The sequence below is a fragment of the Ambystoma mexicanum genome, chromosome 6p (assembly GCF_040938575.1).
Source record: "Ambystoma mexicanum isolate Mex_15411 chromosome 6p, UKY_AmexF1_1, whole genome shotgun sequence".
Lineage (NCBI taxonomy): Eukaryota > Metazoa > Chordata > Amphibia > Caudata > Ambystomatidae > Ambystoma > Ambystoma mexicanum.
This window is the reverse complement of record NC_090935.1, coordinates 1,443,532,401-1,443,557,641: the sequence shown is the minus strand read 5'-3', so window position 1 is coordinate 1,443,557,641 and position 25,241 is coordinate 1,443,532,401. Positions and strand designations below refer to the sequence as shown.

Genomic DNA, 25,241 nt, shown 5'->3' with positions numbered 1-25,241 from the left:
GTCCTGCGCAGCCCCACACCACCACGTAACCACAGTGATCCCATTCATAAAAGTGAAATTGGCACAGCTCGCCTAGAATCCCCCCCCCTTTGCCTCTTTTTGGATTAAGGTTTTGGTAACATGGGCTGAGGACAGGCTGTATTTTGAGGAGGGGTGTGGGCTGGGAACAGTATCAACCCAAACTGCTTTAGTACAATGGCCCCAACCCTCGAGCTCTCTCGTGTTGCGTATCTTTCCACACACCCCTCCATGCATACACCACACTCGCACAAGAAATCCCACCCACAGCAACTCGCGCAACCCATTCACTCAGGCCCCACTCTGAACCGCTTTCATGACTTTGTAATGCAACCAATTGTACACACACACCCCCTATCCATTCACCAATAGCTCCATCCATCTAACTGCCATATGATCCCACCCAATAACCCACCAAAGAGCGTGTGGGTGCCTAATGTAGGTCACATTCACATTCCCGCTCTAATTTAGTAAAATGGTCCCTGCAGTATCTGCATCAGTATACTTGGTTCGAAGTGAGCGGTAACGAACGTGAACTGAGTTCCACTCTATTTTATTTTTTTGCTGTTAATAGTTCCACTACATACTATTTACAACCGTTTTCACAGTTCCATCACTACTGTTTTTGACCATTTTGAAGCATACCTTTTTATTTTACTTCAATTCCTTTTTAAAGCTAATCACTTTGGTCGCCTGGTGAGGCTCCGAGTAGTAAAGCAAAAGTGCAGAGGAAAAACAAAGCGCCTACAGCAGTTGCGTCTAAACTGAAATCTGTTTTGAGCTATGCGAACACACACTGTCCAAATAAAACCACCCGGCTGGTCTCCCATCTACTCTCGCATCCCTGAATACCCTAGCACGTTTTGTTCCAGTAATACGCCTCAACCCCGCTCACCCTCCCAAAAAAAAACTCCAGGGACACAGGTTCTTCCTCTGCTCTTAGCATGCAAGTGTTCGAGGGAAACTCCAGGGACACAGGTTCTTCCTCTGCTCTTAGCATGCAAGTGTTCGAGGGAAACTCCAGGGACACAGGTTCTTCCTCTGCTCTTAGCATGCAAGTGTTCGAGGGAAACTCCAGGGACACAGGTTCTTCCTCTGCTCTTAGCATGCAAGTGTTCGAGGGAAACTCCAGGGACACAGGTTCTTCCTCTGCTCTTAGCATGCAAGTGTTCCAGGGAAACTCCAGGGACACAGGTTCTTCCTCCGCTCTTAGCATGCAAGTGTTCGAGGGAAGCTGCTCTTTTCCGGTGATGAAGCTTTTTGGCGCAGCAAAGTATTATGCAGTCGAAAGGCTTTCCTGTTGATTGTTGTTTTTAAAGTACTTCCGCCATCGAGTGTCCTGTTACATTGTGCATTGAAAGCTAGCACATGCGCACTGGCATAGGAGCGTGTTTTTTTTTAGTTTTAGAGATGCACTTTTATGGAAGGGAAAGTTTGTGTGCGGGATGTTTTCAAGACCAAAGAACCGGTCTTTTCTTTAAATTGCTCCCTAAGGCGCACAGCTGAAAAATAAATGCTACCTCGCCCCTGCTAAGGAACGCAATAGCTTATTTCACTAGGATGTTATACCGCTGCAGGTTGCCCAGTCAGTTTGTACCTGCAGACTTTTTGAGGCCAGCTTAAAGGCACAGAATTCAAGCAATTGATGTGACTTTAGCGACATTTCCAAGTTCCTATGGCCTATTTTGGAAAAAAATAAACGCACTGCAATGCCCAGTGGCTCAGAGCGCAACATGATCGTAGTTACCCAGCAGGATTAAGTGAACATTGTATTCATAGCCTGTATACAGAGCAGTTGGCAGCATGAGCTTGCACTTACGAAGCTGCCCAGTGTCACTCATTCTGAGTGACACTCGCGTGGGAGCCACGTTGACAGTTTGGCTGTTCACTCAGCTAGTCCAACAATGACGCACGTTTACCCACTCTGAGTTCTGCGGCTGTGCTCCTCACGGGGGCATGGATCTGGCAGTACGCAGTATGTTTATAGGCCCTGCAGCATCGGTGTGAGCTGATTTGCAATGGGCTGCCAAGGGCGCATGCCTAGGCGAAGAGTGAACACATGTGACACATAACTTCTTTGGATGCCAAACCGGCCACATTTTTATCTCACAGCAAATCGTAAATGCACTTCCAAAATTGTGACGTCACATATAATACACACTATCAATCATTTCCACATAATTCACAACATATTCTGCTGGCAAGTGGTCCAGGCGGACCATGGCCCTCCGCCCCGCCGATGCATGTTGTTTGAGGCCCTGTCACCTCACCTCCCCACCGTGCCTTTCACAGGAGGAATCACCAAGAGACAGCCCCCCTTTCTTACAGGGTTCAGCTTTCCCGGTCCCACCGCCCCCTACCCCCGCCGGAGCCTTTGGTCGCTGTGCCCCATTCTGGCTCTGGAGTCCCCCGGTAAGGGTTCTCTGTGTCCCCATGGTCCTCCCCACCTGCCCCCCCAACCCCCACTCCTCCCAACAAACAGGGTGGGTGGGATGGGAAAAGAGCCGCCTTACCACCCCCGCACCACTGGGGAGCCGGTTCCAACAGGCACCTGCTCCTTCTCCCCTGGCCGCCCCCTGGCCGCCCCCTGCCCGCCCAACCCAGCATGTTTTTGGCTTTTGAGTATTTACAAACAATCAAGCAATTCAAGATGCAAATCGATGTCTGGTTCGAGGGAGGGAAATTATTAGTTATAAAGACGGATGTTTTTTGGGATGTCTTTACACTAACTTGCGTCCTTCACACGCCTCACTGCATGAGCTTTTGAGCTGCCCTTGAACGCTAGACCACAAGAATTTGTGGATTGGTCTAGGCACCTAGTTTCAAGTTAGCTACCTAATGAACTTTTTTTTTAATTAAAGAAATGTGTTTTCAGTTTACATTTAAACTTTTTACACAATATTTATTAGCTAATTCATTTACATACAAAGTCCTTAAAATTTTTGATTACAAAACAATGTACTACAATTCTTAAATAATCCATTGAGACTTTGTACAATGCACCAGGGGTTTACATATCACTGTACCAAAATTACCACGACACCTGCTTAATCCCAGATGACCCGCCATTCTTCCCCTGTTTTACAATAGATGTTATCTTCAGAAGGATAATATCTAACACTTTACCTAAAGCCAATGTCAGTGCTTGATGAGAAGTGGTCATAAGCCTATTCCATAGCAAAGGTGTTACAACTTGCTTAGTAAAGTGCAGATAAGGGCCAAGTAATCTAATCCCTTCATCCCCAAAAACCACACATTTCAGCACAATGTGAAGCAATGATTCCATGTCCGGGTCACCACAAGCCCTGCAACCATACAAGGTCCTCGACACCTGCCATTTGGGACCAATTACCTCCATTGGGGGGAGTGCATTAATCTGGAATTTGAAGTATAAATCCCTGTACTTTTGGGATGGACATTTCAAAACGTAACTTTTTGGAGTGGACTTTGGGATATAGACTAATTGCTTGTATCTATAGAATTTGTATCTTTCCCGATCCGTTAGATCTCTTATCCCATTGGCGGATCTTATTTTTCTTAACATAGTCAGAAATTAATTCTTTTATCAATGTCATCACCTCATAAATCATACAGCGTCGATAGATTTCTTCAATAAACAATGCGAATTCTGCATGTTTATTAGACGTTTGTATACATAGAAGCTCAAACTAGGCACTTCTGCAGTTTTTCAGGTATACAACACAGACAGGCTACACTTCATGTACTGAGCCCATCGTGATGTTCTCCCCAGCTCCAGACGAATGACACTAATTGGTACTGATCTCGGAAGACACAACACAGTCCTCAATATTTTGCCTTCTAAGGAGTCTAAGAAACTACGATTGTTAAATGGGATTAGTTCACTCCCATATAACAACGTAGCTGTAATTTATAACTTATACAGCTCAATTAAGGAGGATAGGGAAACGTACACAATTTAGACCTTAGAACCTTCATTAGAGAAATACACGGTAAGACATTTTCAGTCATTTTCTCTCTTTGTTTCGCATAGAAACGTCTCGAGGAGATTGGAAAGCCTAGATAGCTTATAGTGTCAACCCTTGTAACCGATAAATCATTTAATCGCAAGGAAAATGTCATTATAAATGATTTCACAGGATTGATTCTCTGATTGTTTTTCTGAGGACATCTTTCCACTCCCTCCAAAGAACATTGTAGGCCAGCCTGAGTGTAATCTATCAATATGAGGTCGTCTGCATATGCCAGAATATTTAGTGTCTGATCCTTCCATTTTGGGCGGTAGCTTTCCCACTCCAAACTCTCTGCCCAAAGGTCTGCAAGGTAGAGGTGGAATATTGAATATAATGTAAACATTTAAAAGGTTCTCTGATTTTTTATTAAAAGTCCAGTTTGTTTGAAAGAAAATTCCGTGTCAAAAAGCTTTAGTTCTTTGAGATCATGTCAAGATGTGATTTCCTTGACTTGGAAGTTCTGTGAGTGTAAATCGTTGTGTTTTCGTTTCTCAGGACAGTCTATTGAAGGGATCCATTCGCCTGCTTCACCTCAAGCAACAGAGAAACGTGGTCCTTCTCTTTCACTCTCAGTGGCCTCCAATGAAGACACTGTATTCAGTGGGTCTCTGCAGCCCCCTCCACTGCCACAGAAGAAGTCTGTGAACAGAGCTGCTTCCGCGCCTGATAACACACTGTGGGGCCAATCCTCCCCAGTACACAGGGTCCTCAGTCCCACCAGCCCTGGAATGTCCACCAGTCAATCGGAAAGCAATGTTTGCCACCAAGAAGCGGGGCAGTTCAGCTGTCCCTCAAGCCCGGGGGACAGCCAGCATCTCTTTTCGTCTTCCGAGTCCCTGGAGAAAGTCTGTAGATGTCATGGGTACAGGACCGAGGCAAGGAGCAGGCCCTGCCTTCAGAGCCGATCTGCACACTCCCTCTCGTCATCCCAACTCAACATGGCCAGCCATGGGTCGTCCGGATCGACTCTCCAGCTGCACCATCTCCTCAGCAACATCGACAGCAAGGAAGGACTGTACGCCAAACTGGGTGGCCTGTATGCAGAATCGTTGCGACGCCTGGTGGCAAAGAGCGAGGACTATTTCATGCGGGACCAGAAGACCGAGCTCCGCTTCAACGAGAACAGCTGGTCGCTTTTTAAGCTGACCTGCAACAAGTCATGCTGCGATTCTGGAGATGCCATCTATTACTGTGCCACCTGTGCCAAGGACCCTGACCACACCTATGCAGTGAAGGTACCGTTGCAATGCCTTATTTTAATGCATGTATGTTCACCATTCTCTACATTCTTGCATTTACTTTACGTTTGTAAAGACTGTATTTCCTCATAGAAGTATGTTATTTTGTATCCCGGGGCCCTTCCAAAACCTGCACCAGGTGTGGGGTCATTTGTTCAGGGTAGACAACTCTCTGGGGGCCGGGATCGAGCAAGGGTTGTGGCGTCCAGTGAGCAGTCACTGAAAAGGGCAGGACAAAAGCTTGAGGAGGCACAAAACTACAAATCTCCAACACCTATTTAACAGGACTTCAATGAAGGACACACATATTGCTAATAAATCGAGTGGCAGTCGGCAGACCTGGTTAAGACATTTTTATTACACCAATAGCCAGTGGTTGAAGTGTGCGAAAAGTAGTAGTGGAACTATGTTCCCTACTGGCCTGCCCCCGCTCCCCACAAACCCCATCGCCACACCCCCTCCCATGAACAATCCAAACCCCCAAACAAACACACCTGCTGTTCAAGGGCATGCTCCATGCAGGGCACTGAAGTGCAAGTTTCAACTTCTACCTATACTTTTATTTTAAAAACGAAACCGTTCCGGAACAATTTCTTTTTAAAATAAAAGTATAGGAACAGTAAAACTTAATTTTGAAGTAGAGGAGCACAGCTACAGCCAGCTTCGACCACTGGCAATAGCTAGTTTACAGCTCAAATGAATTCACAAACTCTCAGAAGACTCCTTTTGAATAAACCCTGGCAGGCACTTTGAGCACAACGTTTTGATGGTAAGGGTGTATAAAGCAGGCTCAAAGAGATCCCAGAGGGATGTACTGTGGGCAGGAACTGGGTGGGAATGGCCATAGGGATTAGCATGGTCATGGGCATTCAATGGGTGGGCAAATAACCAAACACCTACAAGCTGTGTGCCCCACCTCAGATGCCATTTGTCCTGACTACTCTGATGCAATTGTTTCGGTTTGTAGGCGACGCGCCATCTAATGGGCAAAACTAAAAAGGGTCCTGTGTTAGTGGATGCGCAGTAGGAAGTCTTTGGTATTTTTTTAACCCCCTCACTGCTGCAGGTATTTTCTGTGCAATGCTGACCGCAGTGAAACTTAAATGCGGACAGAACAACTCACTTTCTTGGCACTGGGAATATAGTGCCAAGACGGCGACATGCAATTTCTTGACAGTTTTAATGGGAGATTGCACTAAGTGCGGGTGACCTCCTTAGTGGACGCACCCCACAAATCCTAGTCCTTGGGTGATTTTGTTAGGAAGGCTTCCCTTTCATGGACATGCAACAGCGTGTAATTTGTGAGGTTGATCCTCTTCTTTGTAGTGTGTTAAATTGGTTAAGTGAAGAGATGTGTAAAGTGCAACACAACGAACCTAATCACGTCCAGGCACTTCCATGGTAAAAGGACTGATATTATTTGTTGACGGCTATGCTCAATACTGCGCTCAGCTGGCTTCTAATCGCTCGCGTTTTTGCCAGGTGGGGCAACTGGGCTGCACTGAAATAACATTATCTGCCAAGGATTTAAACAATTTTGGGGTTTTAAAAAAAAGTTTATCATTTTGTTTTAATTCATTTAAATCTGTCTTCATTTATTTTTTAATTTTGCATTGTGGCGGGAACCAGCAGGACCCTGAGCGAAATGCCAGGCATAAAATGCCACACATTCCCACTATCTTGATTAAATCTATGCCCACTCTCGATTCTAGTGCCCAAAAGTGCAGAAAGATTTTTCTATTTTTCTCTCGTGGAAGAAGCAGGGCCATTACACCTTGGCAGTTAAACCCGCTGTTCCTTTCCTACTGCCGCCCCACCCCCATAATAATAAGGTTGCATTTATATAGCGTTACAAACACTCGGGCATCTGAGCGCTGCTTATTACTAACCACGTTGTGTGAGGCCATTCTTAATCTTCCCTAGGATCGCGTTCCGCGCATGCTGTTTTTTGTTCCCCAGCTCCATCGTTATGCTCTCGCATAAAACCTGCCTGCAGATTAAGGCTAGGAGAATGTTCACCCGCACGGAGGGTGCCACCAAAATGGTCAATCTTGGGCAGTTCTGCACTGTGTTCCGGAGCCTCTCCTGGGGTGTGTGGGTACAGACTCTCGAGAGCTGTGAACTTAACTTGTCAGAGCTCGACTTGTTACCAAATGTGGTCTGGCGTTGAATCGCTGCTTAATTGTTTGGTTGGATCTTTCTTGGCAATTGAAAACTGTACGTACAACCGAACAAAGCGGCGTGACCACATGGCGTGCCATAAGTAAACGTGAACCCACGAGGAGTCAAAGGGCTGGAATTGAAAAGGGGCCTCTCCAGGTCTTTCTCGGCCGCTTCGACAGATGAGAGATTGAGAACATTGGAAATCATGGAAGATCCTCAGGAAAATGCTTGCAGAGCTCTGGTGCTCCTAATGATTGCTGTGCCCAGTGTTGGATTGGCTTTTTTCTGTGATTGCTGCAAAATCATGGCATTGCAGGTTACATGAACATGTTGCATGCATTTTTAGTTACTCATGCCTTCAACGGAAGCAGGAGTGTGGACATGAGGGAAGAGAGAGATTTTGTGGTTGTAGGTTTACAATAACGAGCTGAAATATTTGATTGATTCACTTACAACAAAACACAGGATCTGCTAGTACTGCTGCACTGTGAACTACTTCCCCATAGGTAATAGGGCACGGTTATGGCAAAAACTACATTTTTGTTTGGGAATAATTCTTCTTTTTTACTTCACAAAAAGAAAACTGATGGTTTACAAAACGTCTCTGCGGTTTTGAGTAATCTAATTCCTAATACTCGCCTGCGTGATTTAGCGATAGTGAAGGGGAGTAGCCATTTATTTATTGGGCATTTGTGTGGCGCCTATACACAAGTGTTTCCAGGCGCCACGAGACAAGATGGGGGTGGGGGGGAGGGAATCATGATCGCAGGTCAACAAAAACGGTTACATTGGCCTTGTGACAATCCTACTGTGCAAATGCTTGAAGGTGGTAATTGCACGGGGTGAGGGGGTAGAGGGAGAAGTCCAGCAGTGGGGTGCCCCCAGGGAAGGGGACGGGGAAGTGCTGGCAGGGGCCAAGGAGGCCAGGGGAAAAAGGGGAGGGGGAAGGGAGGATGAGTGTGGTGGGCAGGTTGTACCAAGTTGGGCTAGTCTGGGAAAGGGAGCCTGAGGGCAAGTGCTGGCAAAGGATGCAGGGGGAAACTGACGGGGATTGGGCCGGCCCCTGTATGTCTCTGAAGGCACCAGTCTCTAGTGGTAGCGGCAGAGGGAGAGGTGGCACGAGAGGGGAGAGTGAAGGAAGAGGAGAAAACGAAAGCCTTGAGAAGTTTCCAGAACTTAAGAACATCCGGCTCCAGTCGGGGGGGGGGGGGGATACGGTGTCACACCAAAATATCTGACCCCATTACTGACCAGCACAAAATACCGAATTTTCGGGCACCCCATTTTGCCAGATGTGTGTTGGGGGGGGGGGGCTGGGTTAAGTCAATAAAAAAGGCAGAGTATCAGGTGGGGCGGGGGGCCTGCAGGCTTCTCCCCCACATATATATGCACTAAATTGGGGTTACAAAAAATATGCATTTTGGGCTTCAACGTTTTATTTTCGAAACAATCTCCTAGGACCGTGAGAACTAGGATTTAACGTCATTAACTTGTCTTCGCTTATAAAGTTTTCTCCCAACTTATTATTAAATCCAACTAGCGCCAATGTAAACGAGTCTTTGCAGAAAGCGATACTGCTTCGAATTGGAGCCATTCTCTGTCCCCATTAAAATGTGCCCCAGTCAGTTTTAATGTCCACACGTTTGAAGAAAGGAAGTGGAACTGTCAATGGGGCTTTTTAGGTGTCTGAGACTGCGTTACAGCGGTGCAGTGAACTCTGTAGAGCACGTGCTGGCTGGAGCTCAGACCGTGGGTGCGCGTGACGCAGTGCACTGCCTACCGAGCTCTACGGTTATCAACCTGCCACGGTTGTGTGTGCGTTCTTCATGGTCGGCCATAGTTTACATGAGACAGTTGCCATGGTATCCCACAGGGTCACCATCTGCCAAAGAGGATATTTTTCATTTCCCTTTGGTGCAGGACAAATACAGCGAGGAGAGCGCACTTAAAAAGCCGATTTTCAAACGTTGAAAATGTGGTGGTGGGATCAAGGAGTGGGAACTCCCCACCCCCACCACGTGGAGATGCAAATCTTTCACGAGCTCAAGATTTTGGTTCTGGAAACGAATTAACTTATATTTTAAAGATCTGTGTGGCCTAAGAAGAGTCGATGGGGCACAATTACACTGCCCATCTCTTGCTTGAGTGGGAACCGTTAGCTGGCAGATGAGTGAGCATCACTACAAGAAGAGCTTTGAGCATTGGTGACCTGGCCTCCCAGCGATGCAGGCAGCACTTCTGGAAAAACGGACATCCTAAATCTGCCCAGAAATTAGATTGTGGTTGAGCTGCTGTAGAGACCTCGCACAGCCCAGAAGAATACACCCCTGGGAGTTCTTTTTGATTTTGGGTTGTTTGTTCTTACTATGAAATGATGTGCAGTAACATGCAACCGCTTCAAATTCCCAGTAACGTTACAAAAAAAAGGTCATGTGATGTCACTCCTCATCTCAGACCACATTGACCCCTTCCGGGCAAGCCAGTGGAACATGCTCAGTAGACCATCCGCAAAGCCCCCACAATAGTCTGTATGATAACTAAGCACCTTTACATATTAAGATTTGGAAGACAAGGGTCCTGCTGCACCTGGGTGCCAATAAACGATCCTCAAGACGGATAAGCTTTATGCGCTTTGAGACCACTATGGTGCAGAGCTGGCAGAGTATAAAAAAGCAAAGTTGAAGTCTCAAAAGTGCAGAGGGAGCGTAATGCTTTCCTGCCTAGGAAATGCATGCCAACTGGTACACTTTGAACTAATATGTGGCCTATTGAGATTAAGGATCTGAATCCCTTAATTGTAGCGTTGGCATCACTTTGTCTAAACATGGAAACCAAGAAAGGAGCAGATATGCGATTGATATGTCCATCCACGCACCAGTCCACCCAGCATGACCATGCAGAAGAATAGGAGGACTTGGTAGACCTAGGCCACGATTCTCAAATTAGTTGGACAGTGTTCTCCGAAAGTGCTATGAAAAAGCCAGGAAGCACTAACATCTCCCACAATGAGAGGTACACTGAAGGACTAGGTCTTGAAGATGGCTTCCCGGGAATGTTCACAGATATTGAAGGAGTTTGAGAAGTCTATGGCAATCAACTGATAGTTCCTGGCGGGGGGCAAACTTTGTATGGCCAAAAGGTGAGGATAACCCAGGTGCTTGTTGTTCGCGAACTTGTACCAGGACTAACCCTATCATGGAGAAGGGGGCAGGCATACCCTTTGATCACAGACCAGTCCTAGAGGAACCTTACATGGTAAAGGAGCTAGTCTGGGTGTCAGATGAAGAACTTAGGATATGACAGGTGAGACGTGAGGCAAAGAGATCTTTCTGTATGGGATCCCAGTGAAATTTGAGGCTGACAAACACATTATGTCCCAGCATCCAGTCACTCCTGTCTTGTAGGTATCTGAAGTTTTGCTCGGAGACTGCACTGGCCAACCCATGGAGGTATTCACTTGCAGCATTAAAATTCTAACTATACAAAAAATCCAGATGACTTTCAAAGATCTCGGAGCCCCTCCTAAACAGTTAGAATAGCTCACTGATGATACATTGTCAATTTCCAAGTAGGACACAGTGGATCCATTATCAGGCCATTTAGTGAAGAGGACCCTGCCAAAGGTTCCAGTTTTTAAGAATATGTTTCTCTTCTATAAACCATTTGCCTCCTGTAGAAATCTCCCCACTTATCGCACACCAGACTCTGTGCCTTGGATCCGACTCCAAAACTATATTTGGGGAAGGCCCAAAAATCCCACTCTTTCCAAGCGTCCATGTGCTTGAGCCACCAAGGGAGTTCCTCTTTGGCATCTGGGGGCGATGAAATTAGTTGGGAATAGACATTCCTGCAGCGATGTTTGACTTTGGGTTGCTGGGGCGATGAGGCACAGTGAGGATACTGATCACTTTCCCCCCACCTTTACTAGAAGTCTGACGGAAAATGTCTTTCTCCAGAATGAGCTAGAGCTGGTGGCATATTCTAGATCTGGTGGCATATTCTCTTAGGTTGCGTTTTATTTATTGACTCCTACATGCTCGACAGGTGTTTTGCTCGACCCCCGCACCCGCACCGGCTCACCCTTCCAAATGCCCACCCCCGGTTATTCTCTGAGTAGTTGCTTATTGATCATCTGCAGGCGGTCGACCTATGCAACTGATCGCCCTCACCCAAAAATGAATCCCTACACCTCTCATTCTGCCTCTTCAACTGTCCCCAAATACCCTCCCTGTTTTCTCTTTTAAGGGAAGGGGGGCAATAACCTTCACCTCTATACCCCTTTTCTACCACCCCCCATTGCTACACCCGGGCTCCACCACGCACTGCCCCTGTACTACACAACCCTCTACCACTCCTGCCCCGTTACCCTCCCCAACCCACATTTGCAGCATCGCCCCCTATATAGTCTACCACCACCACCCCTTCCCCACACTACAAGCATACTCCAACCATACATTGCCCACACGCCCTCCCACCTCATGCCCTTCTACAACTTGCATGCATACTCCCCACCATGCATTCCCCCACACCTTCTGACCACAGCACCCTCTCCTCACCTTGTACATTTGGGTACCTGTTCACCACTAAGTGATGGATCAGTTGGCCAGCCGGACCTGTGAATATGCTCCTACCAAGCCAAACTGCTGACCACTTACTGAAGAGCATTTGGAGGGGCGAGCAGGTGGGCTCGAGCACAAGACCCAGTATCATTCTCATCATCTTTGCCATTGAAGGGAGGAGAATGCATTGCAGAGAATCCATATTGTGTCCCAGAAATGGATTCAGAAACCGGCTGGATAGAGTAGGCTTCAAATCCTATTTCTTGGTGTTAAAGACTAGCCCTAGATTTTCCAGGGCGGGTGGGGGAATCTCAAGTTTTTAACTGCAGGTGTAGTGAGCTTGTCGTCTATGTAAATGATTATTCTCTGAATTCAAGGTAAGTCGTGACTGGTTGTAGCAGTTTGGGAGAGAGAACGGCCAACTCTGGCCTTTCCAATGGAACTCCTGCCGAGGGGGGTGCATTGGGACCACCAGGTGAGCCTCCTTTAAGTCTATTTTGGTCACCGTTTCCACTTTTAATAAAGTGTCCCTCAACAGATGGGTACCTGCCATCTTAAAATGATGATGGAAGACATTGGCATTCAATGCTTGTACATTGATCACAGGACGATAGTCCTCATTCACCTTTGGTGCTAGGAAAATGCTGAAAAATAGCCACTGGTAGTGCAGTCCATTTTGCGATGATGTCCTTAATTTCCACATCTATTTTTTTGTGTTGAACAAAAGACGGATTAGGGGGATTAAGATTTGGGGCGCAGCAGGAGTAAAACTCTGTATTGTACCCGACACTGTTTCAACGGCTTATGGTTCTGAGATTTTTTTAATTTTGAAAGTATTTGGCAAGCAACCCCAAAACCTTCTGGGGAAGCAACTTAAAAGTAACCCGCCTAGCAACGATCGGTAGTCTCCAGAACCTCTGTTAAACCTTCTTTACCATTGGCCTCACCCCTGTGGGGAAAACGGTACTGGGTGCCTCTAGCAGAGAGTGGGCACGAGGTACCTCTACTTAGGGGTAAACACTTTTGTTTGCAGCTTGGGCCTTGACTGCGGCTGTTACTTAAAGGACAAATCCTGTATAAGCCAGTGTCCAGAAAGAGAACTTTGTCTTTTTCGCTCGGCCTCCATGGTGGCCATGTTAGTAAGTTTATGATCTGTGTGTAAACCATTCCTTCGTCCTGCCCATGGAGAGGGCTGCATTTGCATTGTAGAGAAATCAAACGGAACATTGGACTCTGTCTCTTCAGAGGTTGGACATCCAGAGTGGGCATTGTTGACATAGCTGTAATCCATCTAGGCAAGAGATCCCCAGAATGTGCACAGGTTTACCCTGATGTGATATGAAAACTTGACCAATCCCTTCTTGGGTTCCCTGCTTTTCCATTACTAGAAAAAGACCGTAGACTCGCCCAACTCTAGCATCTGTGCCAATGCCAACTTATCAAGAAGCGCAGGGCATGGCCATTCGGAGGGTAGATTGTTCCTAACCTCTTTTATATTTTCCAGGGGATTTCCGAATACAATGCTTTGGAATAGAGACGGTTGCCTCTGGAGGATGCCGCTCGGCTGGCCTTGAATCCTAAATACTGGGCGGGTCAAGCAAGGACTGCCCTAAGCCTCACTGGACCAGAGTGGAGGAAGATCCTGAGGTATCTATCTGGCCTCTGCTTCTTCCATATCGTCGGAAACAGAATGGGATGATTCCAAAAACTTAGACAAGGAGACCTTTTTCGATGTATGCGGAGCAAGCGTCTTGGAACTCTCCATTTTCGTTTTTATGACCACTGAGAAGGAACTGGCCTTGAGGGAGACCTATCGGACTCTCCCGAGTCTTCATACATGTGCTTTGTTTCGAACGTGCGTTTGTTTGTCTTGGAGTGGACTGACCCTGAATGTTCGGCTACAGGGAGGGAGGCAGGGAGATTGGAAGGATGAAAGTTGTCAATCCTGTCGAAGGCCGATGGCAGGTAGTATTTAGGTGCAAAGAGCTGAATCCATTGTTTCTTGCACTACTCCCAACAGAGGTGGAAGAAGACGCCCCTGTTTTAGTTTCTGCCCTGTTATCTTGCCCCCGTTACAACATTGAGAAGCAGGAGTTGACCATGGTTCAAGAATAATGTGGCTCTATAGGAGCAGATTGGGTCTACAATGAATACTTCAAACTGCTACAGATCAACATGGCACTGAATTCTTGCTGACCACTATACTCCAAAGCACAAGCCTGAGCTTAATGTGTGTCCAGGTATTCCACTCTTACCACAACCAGAGACCTGGTGTGTTTTTGGAGGGGGTGTTGGGCTACCAGTGGAGCAAACTCGGGTAAGGCGCATTAGAGCAGGCATGGCTTTCAAAGTGAGCGGCAGGGGAAACGCGAAGGAGCAACAAACCCCGCTACCCAGGAGTGGAGGCCCAAGCAGGAGCCGGGCACTAGAATAAGGTGGGTGGGAGGGCTGGGTTGGCATCCGCTGTGACGCAAGCCCCTGTCGCAGAACAGGAATCCCACCGAAGCCAGTGACTACCACGCTGACATGAGTGTGACTGAGAGAAGAAGAGCCTCTGGCTGCCCCTGGGGCAGGAGTTGGAAAAAGAGGCCACACAATCAAACCGTTTCAAACATCCACTAATACGAAATTTAAGAATGTGGCACACGTTTGTCTACTAAACTATTCAACTTATATGCAATCAAAAACCCTTTTCAGACAATAATACAAGCACTCAAAAGTGGCCAGCAAGAAAATGCAGGAGGAGGGACTTGGCACGTGTTGGTCGAACAGCAAAGACATGGTTAATTGACACCTGCTTGGTTTGTACAATGCTGTTGTACCTCATTGGCTGATTGGGGGCCATGACTTTGGGGGCCAGGCTTTGTCCTCCATATTTGCTTGTGAGATGCTTATTCCCAGAAAGAAAATTGTTGGTTTGCAAAAAGTTCAATTCTTTGATGCTGGTTGGAAACAAAGACTACAATGCATAATAGGAAGCCTGCGGTCTTGACAAGGAAGCTCATTTATCCCACACATCTGCATTGCTTTAGCTGATGTTCAGGGTAGGGGTTACTACTCCCTACATGCCAACATTATCCATTCCATTCGGAAGACGCTAATCCAGACCTGTTTTCAATTTTTAATCTGGGACTTGTGGTCCTGGAATTATAATGGGGAAATTCAGAACTACAAGTCCCAACATGCAAAGTTATAACCTGGACTGGACTAGTGTCTCCCGAATGGGATGGGTAATGTTAGCATTCCTGCTACTCTGGCTCGATGGCTATTGTGCGCAATGTGTGTGCATAAGTGGTTTTGATGTATGTTATAGGCGTTGCAGGCTGCATTTGCATATGTCAGCTATTTTGGGGAAAGCTGAGTAAAGGGTTGTGTTCCACGGCACAGTCGGTGGGTAATCTGAGGGGGTGGGGGGGAACCAGCATTACAGGCAATTAAAATCCTACATGGGATACTTTGCTCTGCTCTTCTTTTTTTTGTTGCCAATTGAAGGCTATATTTGGTTCAGAATTCCACCGTCCGATTTTGTGGTTCCCTTAAATGACTCTCAGCCCTTCTTTTGTTTAGGTTGGCTGACGCAGGCGTGCAAAGAAGCGTCCTGTAATCCCCAGCTGTCACTGCTTACAGGAGCCAGTCCACTGTGCTTTTGTGAAGATTGTACAACTAGATTTTCCCCTATTTGGTCTTGCAGAACATTTCTGGTCCGACTTTCTTTTTTATCGATTTAAAATCGTGCTTAATGCCAAACTCATCCAGGTTCTAAGCCCCGGACCGGGGATCAAACCCATGTTGCTTGGCGTTGTCTTGTTCCCAAGGCAGGCATGTTGATACCAAGCTCACCTCCCAACATGCTCCAATCCCTTTGCTGTATACATTGATATTGTTGACGTCAGTCAAACAAGTGTGGGCCCACTTAATTTGACATCTGCTGTTTATTAAAGTTACGTAGGAGCTGTGCGCTATCTGCCCGTTCTGCGCGGAGCTGTATGCTGCAGTAGTACCTGTTCTGTCAGCCTCGTGCTCAGAAGAGCAGCCCATACACAAGCTATTGACTCCTATATGAAACGGGCGAGTGGTGCGTGGCTTACTGGCTTAAACCAGGTTGAACGGGGAGCTAGAGTCAACCATTGAGCTGATTTGATTCTATGAGACAGGACTGACTCTAGCTAGAGGAAGAAATCCAAAAGATTTCGAAAGAGAAACTACATTTTTCAGACCGGGATAGGTTGACTGCTTTAGGAAGGCAACATCTCCCCGAATACAAGAATGAAAACTTCAAGATTCTCTGCCGTTTCCTAAAAAATCTCAGAGGTTCACACATCAACTTCTAGCTGATCGAATAAGGAACATTGTATTGGAGAACGCATGACGCCCTACCCCAGGGGGCCTTAGTTGTGTAGATTACATCATACGTATCTTATTTTTCTAAAAGCGGGTGGAGACTGGAGCTTCAGACTGTGGTCATAGGGAGAGCAAGTACTGTGACCCAAAAAACAAACAGTTTTTACTGTTGTAGACTGAATGTGTGCATTATAGGGTTGGTAAAGTATGTATCACCGGACTAAAGATCTTCCGGATTCTAATGGGCTACTAAATCCAGCCACCAATCTTGGCATTATGACACCAGAGTAGTGTTCCATCCTTCACTGGGTCGGACGTAGACCTAGCTTAACCTAAATTGGGAACCTAATGGACACTGACTTAGTGGCAGCATAAGGGCAACCGTGGGGGTGAACATGCTCTGTAGTGGCGATCTAAGAACCTTAGATACATACATATGTTATTACATGCCCTCTTACTGAGTGTGCTGATGAGTCGCCCCGTTGAGGAAGCAATAGAACTGGATTATTGTCTGCCTAATAAGATTAGATTCCTGTGACCTGCAAAATGGTGTGCGGTCTGTTGCAGCCTGGAGTGCTCCTCTCCAGGATGAAATTATTAATCATGCCTGGGAACTCGGTGTCGGAATACCCATCGCCTGAATTAGTTACACATTTATAGCCACAGACACCTGAATATTTTTACCGACCACGTGTCCAGTTAAATATTGTTTGAACAGTTGGATACAAATTATTTAACCTCAAACATGTAAGCACCATCATGCCACTTTAGTGTTTCCTTGGGAGGTCATGGTCCTGGTCCAGCGATCTCCTCTGACGTGTACGGTGTGAAATTTCTTTCTGGGGAACATACTAACGTGCTTAGATTTTCCAGATGTCCTGAATAGTCCCAGGTCTGTCTGGGTTGTGAGGATTACAATTAGGGCAAACATATGTTTGACCTACGGATCATGGATCCTAAACTCGGCAGGGTCAGGTCGACATTTCTTCTTTGTAGAAGCGGAATCAATGCCTTTACACTGGGATTAGTTCTTGCAATTGATGTGTTTTGGTATTTTTATCACATCTTCTCTACCTGATCTACGAAAGGTGTAAGGTCCAAGGTGACTTCTGTTTGGTATTGTATTGTCTGTCAAGCGCCAGAACACCTCCCGCTCACACCACCGGTGAACTATCCTCATATGCCCGATCCAACCCTCTAGCACAAGTCCCACATGTATGCACACCAGCATCCCACATGAACAGCAACTTGGTGCATATCACATACATCACCACCTCATAGCCTCACCAAACACAAACTAGATCAACAAACAGATACGACTCGCCCACAGCTCCTCACACATCGGACACCTTCGCCTTCACAACATCCTCAACTCTACAGTTAACTCGTGCAACACACCCACCATGATCATTCAAAACACTCCAAACCATAATATCGCTCCATTAAACATGGATCCAGTGAAGCAAGGCCTCATTACACCAGTATCTATTGCTGACTTAACCACTAATGTCAGCACCTCTAGCACTCGCTCTCCCCCATTGTGAAAGCCAACATTGATGCCATGCCCTTCAAAACCTGCAATCCAGCAAAAACATAACTCATACACTGGTACACAAGTGAACTCGCTAGCAGCACGAGGCCTGTCACCAGGTAAGAAAAAATGTGATAAAAAGACCAAACACCATGACAACTTTGTTAAACTGAAAAAATCTTTGTTCCAGACCTGGAAAAATGATCGCCTCAGTTGAATTCACCAGCTACTATCTATCAATCAATCTGTTTCCGCAACCTCCAACCCTAACCAGAACCCTCTTGAAAGCCATCAAACTTTGCTTTAATCCACTATCACACCCTTTCCTCGATACCCCACTCAGCCTGCAAACGCTACTAATTTACTGATCCTTCAATGAAAACAATAGCCAAAATAATACACCACGTAGACTGCACAAACATTGCCCAACTGATTCCACCGCGTGAAGCACTTTCAAAAACTTTAACATCCTCCTCAAGTAAAAGGCCAATACCTGTGAATACATATCCTTACAACTATTGTAAATCCTCACCGTGGGATTACTCACTCCTCTCTCAAGAAATCGTCCCCAACACACTTAAAACGGTACACACTGTGAAGAAACCTACCCATTACTGGAATGACCTTCCCACCTAGTGACTTCGCAAACACCTACCAATTCTTCAGAAGGTAGCCAAGAAAGCAATTGCCATTCACCTGCATGATACAAATCAACAGCTACCGCCTCCAAAACCACCAGTATGTCTTCAGATCATGATTCAGGATCAAGATTGCAGCCATCAAAGTCTTCATCACCCTAAAAACCGGACTCTACAGAAACCCCCACCTCATTCTCACAACTTCCGACATAGTCCACTATTGAAGGCATCACAACATTTGTGGGATTCCAAAACACAATACTACACTCTACATTCTCATACCTTGACAAATTATTAACAATTGTTGAAATGGGTAATGGTGGATCCGAGAGGTGTGCTGTGACCCGTGGAGTAGCTCAAGGATCTGTGATCCTTCACATGCACTGGGAGAACTCCCCGACTGTTCGCAGAAACGAGATTGACAATGAAGGTTATCACAATGAAAAAGAATTCATTAACTTCGACTCCCTTGCATTCCTCCCAACGTGGAAGTCAAATTCCTTCCTTAAACTCAATATAACTGACCATGCCAAACCTCGACACAAACAGCTCTCCACAAGCCTAGACCCAGGACTGGATCTCTCGTATGCAGTAATACGGATTCATGGATTTCCAGTGACCACACTCTCTTCAAGATCCACACATCTAACTCGTGCCTGAGATGCAAGCTAACTTTCTGGCCATTACATATGCTCCTTTCTGCTTTTCATGTTCCGTAGATATTCCCAAACGTGAAATAAATGGGTGTGTTTGTTGGGCGCCAGTTAGTGTGGGTAGTCAAAAGTAGCTCCTGGTGGCTATCCGTGTCAAGCCTACCAGGTAGAACCCTGTGATGTTAAGAAGTAAGCAACTCTAATGATCATTAAAAAGAAATCTTGTTCTGTCTGGACTCACCTAAGCTCTAAATATTTTCAACTAATCGCAACAACTTGAAGATAGAGGGGTGCATTATTTTCAGCTTCCCCTCTTTCGAGCCATACAAAGAATTAGGTTGCAATGTATTTCACAAGTCTGCAGCTCTTTGGGTCAGTTTGCTTGAAAGAAACATGGCAGAGAGCAGCGCATGAGGTCTTAAGAGCTAGCCCGTGCCACGGTCTTTGTAATGCCTGCTAGAGGCCAGCGAGCATATCCTCTGCTTTTACCTTCTATGTTTCTACAGAAGGTTGAGGTGGCAGCATGGGCAGAGATGACCCAAATGGCAATGAAAGTCCAGGGAGAGGGACCTATTGAGCAGCATTTGGGGGACATATCCACTGCTCATGTTGCTGCTTTAGAGCTCATGTGGCTATAGCAGTCCCCCTGCAGAAACACACAATTGATGACCGTATCCGGGAAAACAGAAGTTCACATTGTTTTGCATCTTTAAGACATGAAAGATTGTATTTGCTGCTTAACTTCGGGTCTCCTTGTGGACTTCAAGGGCTCTCTCCTATACAGCTGAATATTTATTTGAACCTGCAACTTCTCTCGGATTCACTATTGGTTGTGACCTCTTGTACAAAACCCTATTCTGTAAAAATGGGCTGGCAGCCTGATGTGAGCTTTTACTGGTCCAAACAATCGAGTCCTTTAATCCCACCTCAGACGACAGAACAGCGCTCCAGTCACCGGTCCTCTCCCAGCTAGATGGCGGCTAGGCTCTACTGGCAGGTGTGCCAGCTGCCACTGTAGCACTTCCGAAAGCCAGCAAGACTCATGCCAAGCCAATCCAAAGTCACCGGTATCGGGCCCGCCCATAATGAACTCCCATAGCCTCCCATCAGCCCGCAATATTTTCAGAACCACTTAACACCGCCTCCAGGCCAATGATATTTGTGTATTGCCGAGTCTCAAACTCTCCTCAATCTCCCACTTTGTTTGTCCTACGCCCTCTCGTTTGCCTCCACATCGAAAGATTTTCTGGATCCCTTCTTCTCTCATGGTGCTCCATTGCTTGCCAGCTAGGGTTGTGCTTTAGAACTGAGTAGACGTACAGGCAGAAGGTGGCAGTCTTGGGAGACAGTACCGCCTCTTAGTCCATTAAACACCATTGTTTCAGAACTTTCCCTTTTGTATGGAGGAAACCCGAATGGTCGGACCTGCTGCTCCAAAATAACTGAGGCTCGTCAGTGGAGTAAAGCTAGTGTGCCCAAGAGGTTTGCAGAGTGTTGCCCATGCCCAAGAGGCTTGCAGAGTGTTGCTCAATCTAAAGCTATATTCATACCTTTCAAGTACACGTTAAAATAAGACGAGACGGCGCAAGAAATGGAACTAACTTTGAAAGGGGGGCTACCAGCTTCAGAGGTCTATCAAAACAAACGTTTGTTGTATGCTCATTTTTGGAAGTTGTAAAATTGCTTGTTGCATCTTAGCGGTGAAAGAAAGTTTGAATTTAAAATTAAATTGCAAAACACCTGACTTTTCTCTTCATCAGTTGCACTTGGAAGAGCAAGAAAATACTGGGCCTTCAATGGGCATGTAATGGCCATTTTCCCTTAAAATAGGAGTTATTCTCTGGGGTGTTCTAGATTGGTTTGCACCCATTTGATGTGGGGGGTATGGGGGGGCTTCACCAACCCATGTTATGACTGGAGGGGTGACTCCCAAGCAACTAATCTATGCAGGCCCTGCATATGAGCTGAGGGGGAGGGGGGGGATTTGCCACTCGGCATCAGGGGTTCCTGGGGCGGGACTGGTGGAAGCTGTATCCTGCCATGCGGACTGGGCAGTCTCATTTTGACAGAGCTTGAGACTGGAACAAATTGGAACTAGGCTGAAGGGTGTGCCCGCCCCTGCAATGAGAGGTGCATGAAAACAGACATTAAATTACAGAACATTGTGGTAAAGGAAAGAACGAGCTGTACGTCTGAGATCCAACTCCACACGCGGAAACAATTTCACAAGCATGGAGCACGATATTCATGCAACCCCCCCCGCCCCCCCCCACTACCCTGCTGCCCAGCTCCTGTTCATCCCACACTCCCACCCCACTACCCTGCCTGCACAGCTCCTGTTCATGCCACACTCCCACCCCACTACCCTGCCTGCACAGCTCCTGTTCATCCCACACTCCCACCCCACTACCCTGCCTGCACAGCTGCTGTTCATGCCACTTTCTCCCACTACCCTGCCTGCACAGCTCCTGTTCATGCCTCACTACCCTCCCTTCACAGCTCCTTTTGTCTCTTTCTAAAGTGGCAACTCTTATTTTCCTCCAGTTTTTCCTTGAACAGAGGACCGGAACATACATGAGGGGGGGAAAGTATAGACTGACGTTACACATTCTACTGAAAGAAACATTGAAAAGGTCAATACATAAGGCTTTATAAAAGTAAAGGGATAAGTAGCCTCAATAGCTCTAGAAGGGAGCTAGAGCGCTTTCTCTAGCCGGACCTAAAAAGGGAGAATTGTGACTAGAAGGGGGGCGGGGGGATAAGGATCTTAAAATTAGTTTATATTTTGGAGGTGAATTTTGACACGTTATATTCACACCACTCTAATTTTCCCTGGCAAGTTGTCACCTTGATAGTGTATGGATACAACATTATGGCAATATCTAGCAAACATTTTATCGATCAATTAGTATTTCGCTGGGCCTTTTTATGAGCATATCATGTCGTTCGATTTTAAAGCACTTATGGTATTTAAGGGCAAACATTATTTTGGAACTATAAGTCCTTTTGTTAGTTGAGCCAGTGATGATAATGGGATAAAAGTGGGTGGCGCCTCAAACCAAACGGGAATTTGGGGTGTTTTCCTTGCTCTAGTTGTGTTGTTATAAGCATACATTATATATATGTCCATTAACCCGTTCTTTTTGTGTTTTTTACAGATATGCAAAACGGATGGTTCCAAGACCGCAACCTATTGTAGCCTGTCGTTGCCAGTCCACTTTAACATTCAGCAGGATTGCGGCCATTTTTTAGCCACTGTGCCATCCAGTATGTCACAGTCAACAAAACCGCAGAATGCCTCTTCTGCCCCCAGCAGTGCACCAGCGGCCCACACCAGCAATGAGCAGGAGTGTGTTGTCGTCATCACCCGGGAAGTGCCGCACCAGACCGCCGCTGACTTGGTCAAAGATTCGGTGTCCTCCCACAGTACCCAACCGGATGTCTATGAACGCAAAGTGTGTTTCCTGCTCTTGCAGCTCTGCAACGGCCTGGAGCACCTCAAGGAGCACGGCATCATACACCGGGACCTCTGCCTGGAGAACTTGCTGCTTGCCCGTTGCCAGCCGTCCGTCGCAGGGAAGAACAGCAACGATGAGAAGCGCTTACCAAGGCTCATCGTCAGCAATTTCTCGAAGGCCAAGCAGAGGTCGGGGATCAACAATCCGAAGCTAAAGAGGGACCAGGCTAGGCTGGCCCCCGAGATTGTCTCTGCCTCGCAGTACAAGAAGTTTGATGAGTTTCAGACTGGCATTCTCATTTATGAACTCCTTCACCAGCCCAACCCCTTTGAGGTGCGGGCTCACTTGAGAGAGCAGGAGTACAGCCAGGAGGATCTGCCATCCATCCCCAAGCTCTCACTCTACTCCGCGGGACTCGAGCGTCTTGCTCACTTGCTGCTGGAGGCGGACCCAATCAAGCGCATCCGCATCACGGAAGCAAAGCGGGCGCTGCAGTGTCTGCTCTGGGGACCCCGGAAGGACTTGGCTGAGCGGCCATTTACGCACGAGGAAGCGCTGCACGGCGCGCTGCAGAACTGGATCGACATGAAGCGGGCCCTGCTCATGATGAAGTTCGCCGAGCGGGCCGTGGACCCCGAGCGGGGCATCGAACTGGAGGACTGGCTGTGCTGCCAGTATTTGGCATCCACAGACCCGTGTTTCCTCATTCACACACTCCGGCTTCTCCATCTCCTCTGATTACACCATGGAAACGCAAGCACTTGAAAGTCACACCAGTCAGGGGAGATGCACACACCCAGTTAATGATGCTTTTGTAGTGTGTGTGTGTGTGTATAGAGGGTTGTGCAGAAGCCATGAAACGCAACGTGGCGTTTCATTGGAGGAGTCTGACAAAGCACTGTAGCAGCGAAAAACCTGTGTTGCCTTGCATTTGAGCAGTTGCCACACTTTCTTTCCATCGTGCAAAAAGGATTTTTTTGAAGTCCATGTGAAACATTTTCCCTGCAGGTTTTAAAAAAAAATTGTGAAACAGCTTTGGCATAGCTGAAGTGCAGGAACATTTCTTTGTGACATTAAGCCAAAGTTAAACTGTGGAGGATTGTTTCATTGCGACAGCACCAAGATTAACATGCGCACAAACACATTGTGTGGACTGATCACTATGCATGGACATATTTGCCTGTAAACTAAAATATTTATTTTTATAAAAATGACCGGTAGTAATGTACTGAACGCGAAATGTGCTTGCCCACGTTTGAACTTTGTACCAGGGCAAGATCTGTGGCACAAATCTTGGTGTTAGTACATGCAGAACTGTGGGTCTTGGGTGTTCCCATCGTCTGGATTTCTCAATGTTAAAAAAAAAAAACACTTGGAAATCAAGTTGCCTGGCAAGTGTTTTATTATTTTTTTACCTTGTGGTATACTTTTACAAAAAATCAATAAAGTAATGTTGATGTTTGCCAAAATCCCTGCACATTACTTGAATGTTCTGCACTGTGAAAGTTGAAAATTATGATGGTTTTTGCATGTTTGATGTCTTTTTAGAGCATGATGACAATTTAAGTTCAGTGTCATTTGTTAGTGCCATTGCATTGGCAAAGAGCCGTTAATGCAAAGGGAAAAGGAATGAAACTATACATTGCAATGTATAATGTCTGGACGAATGTTGAGAAATCATTGGGCATAAACGTATAGCAAACTGCCAATCTAGGGATGCCTTCTATGGGAATGTTATATTTAGGAAAAAAATAATTTACTAATCTACCATCAGCAATCGCTTTCTGGACCTGAAGTTTTGATTATGTAAAAGAACTAACACTCACCAATCGGTGGTCTTAAGGACTTATCCACATATTTTCTCAACATATACACTTTTTTAATTTTGAATTCAGAATTTTTTTTTGTTAGGAATATCTATTAATTTTATCTTTCGTTTTTTTCTTATTCTTATTTTCTTTTTTCTTTTCTCTCTATTCCTTCCTTTTATTCTACTATTTCCTTTATTAATTTAATATGTTATCTGTTTTTAATGATTAACTGCTTTGTAAATGTAATTTCTTATGTCATGTGAAAAGCTTATACTAAGCTATAACACATTAATAATAAATTTAAATTGCATGTAACAGTTAAGATAAGGCCCCAGATCCGCACATCCTGTGGTAGACCCCACATGATCTGAATGAATTCAGAGGGTTATATTCTGGGTATTTACTGACCGCAAACCTAGCTTTAGGAAGTAAGAGTGCAGTACCTCATGAGGGGTCACAGACCTGCATTAGAATGCTTGCACAGTTGATCGATCCTTATTAGATATAGCATTTGCAATCGACATGCCCTTTAGGGCATCAGGGAATAGTCCACATTTGTAGCTAGTGGGGAACATGTAACAGTGCGGAAAGGGATTGGAATAGTGCAGGAGAAAGGTTGAAGGTTACCAAGTAGGAGCCACAACTAGAGTCTGTGGGCCTGATTCATAGAAGCCTTTTATAATGTCGCAATCCCATTGGAAAACGTGCTGTGACTCAGGCGGTGTGTCTCCTGGCATGGAGCAGACTCCTTAAACACATGATGGCACACCTGCTTGCTGGATCTGCCCACCGCTTTTATGTGGCGGGAAGTGATGATGTGTTATTATTGCATTCCCTTC

At 46.2% G+C, this 25,241-nt stretch overlaps 1 protein-coding gene across 3 annotated transcripts in view; it reads left to right on the top strand.

The window, feature by feature from the left end:
• The window catches only part of PRAG1 (PEAK1 related, kinase-activating pseudokinase 1), a 75,877-nt gene extending 51,817 nt beyond the window's left edge, over positions 1-24,060 (top strand). For all 3 annotated transcript variants that reach the window (XM_069626179.1, XM_069626178.1, XM_069626180.1), the window contains exons 5-6: positions 4,506-5,245; positions 22,292-24,060. In XM_069626179.1, the coding sequence (XP_069482280.1) occupies positions 4,506-5,245; positions 22,292-23,329 (1,778 nt within the window). In that variant the 3' untranslated portion in view covers positions 23,330-24,060. The remainder of the gene's footprint in view (positions 1-4,505; positions 5,246-22,291) is intronic.
• The last annotated feature ends 1,181 nt before the right edge of the window (positions 24,061-25,241 follow it).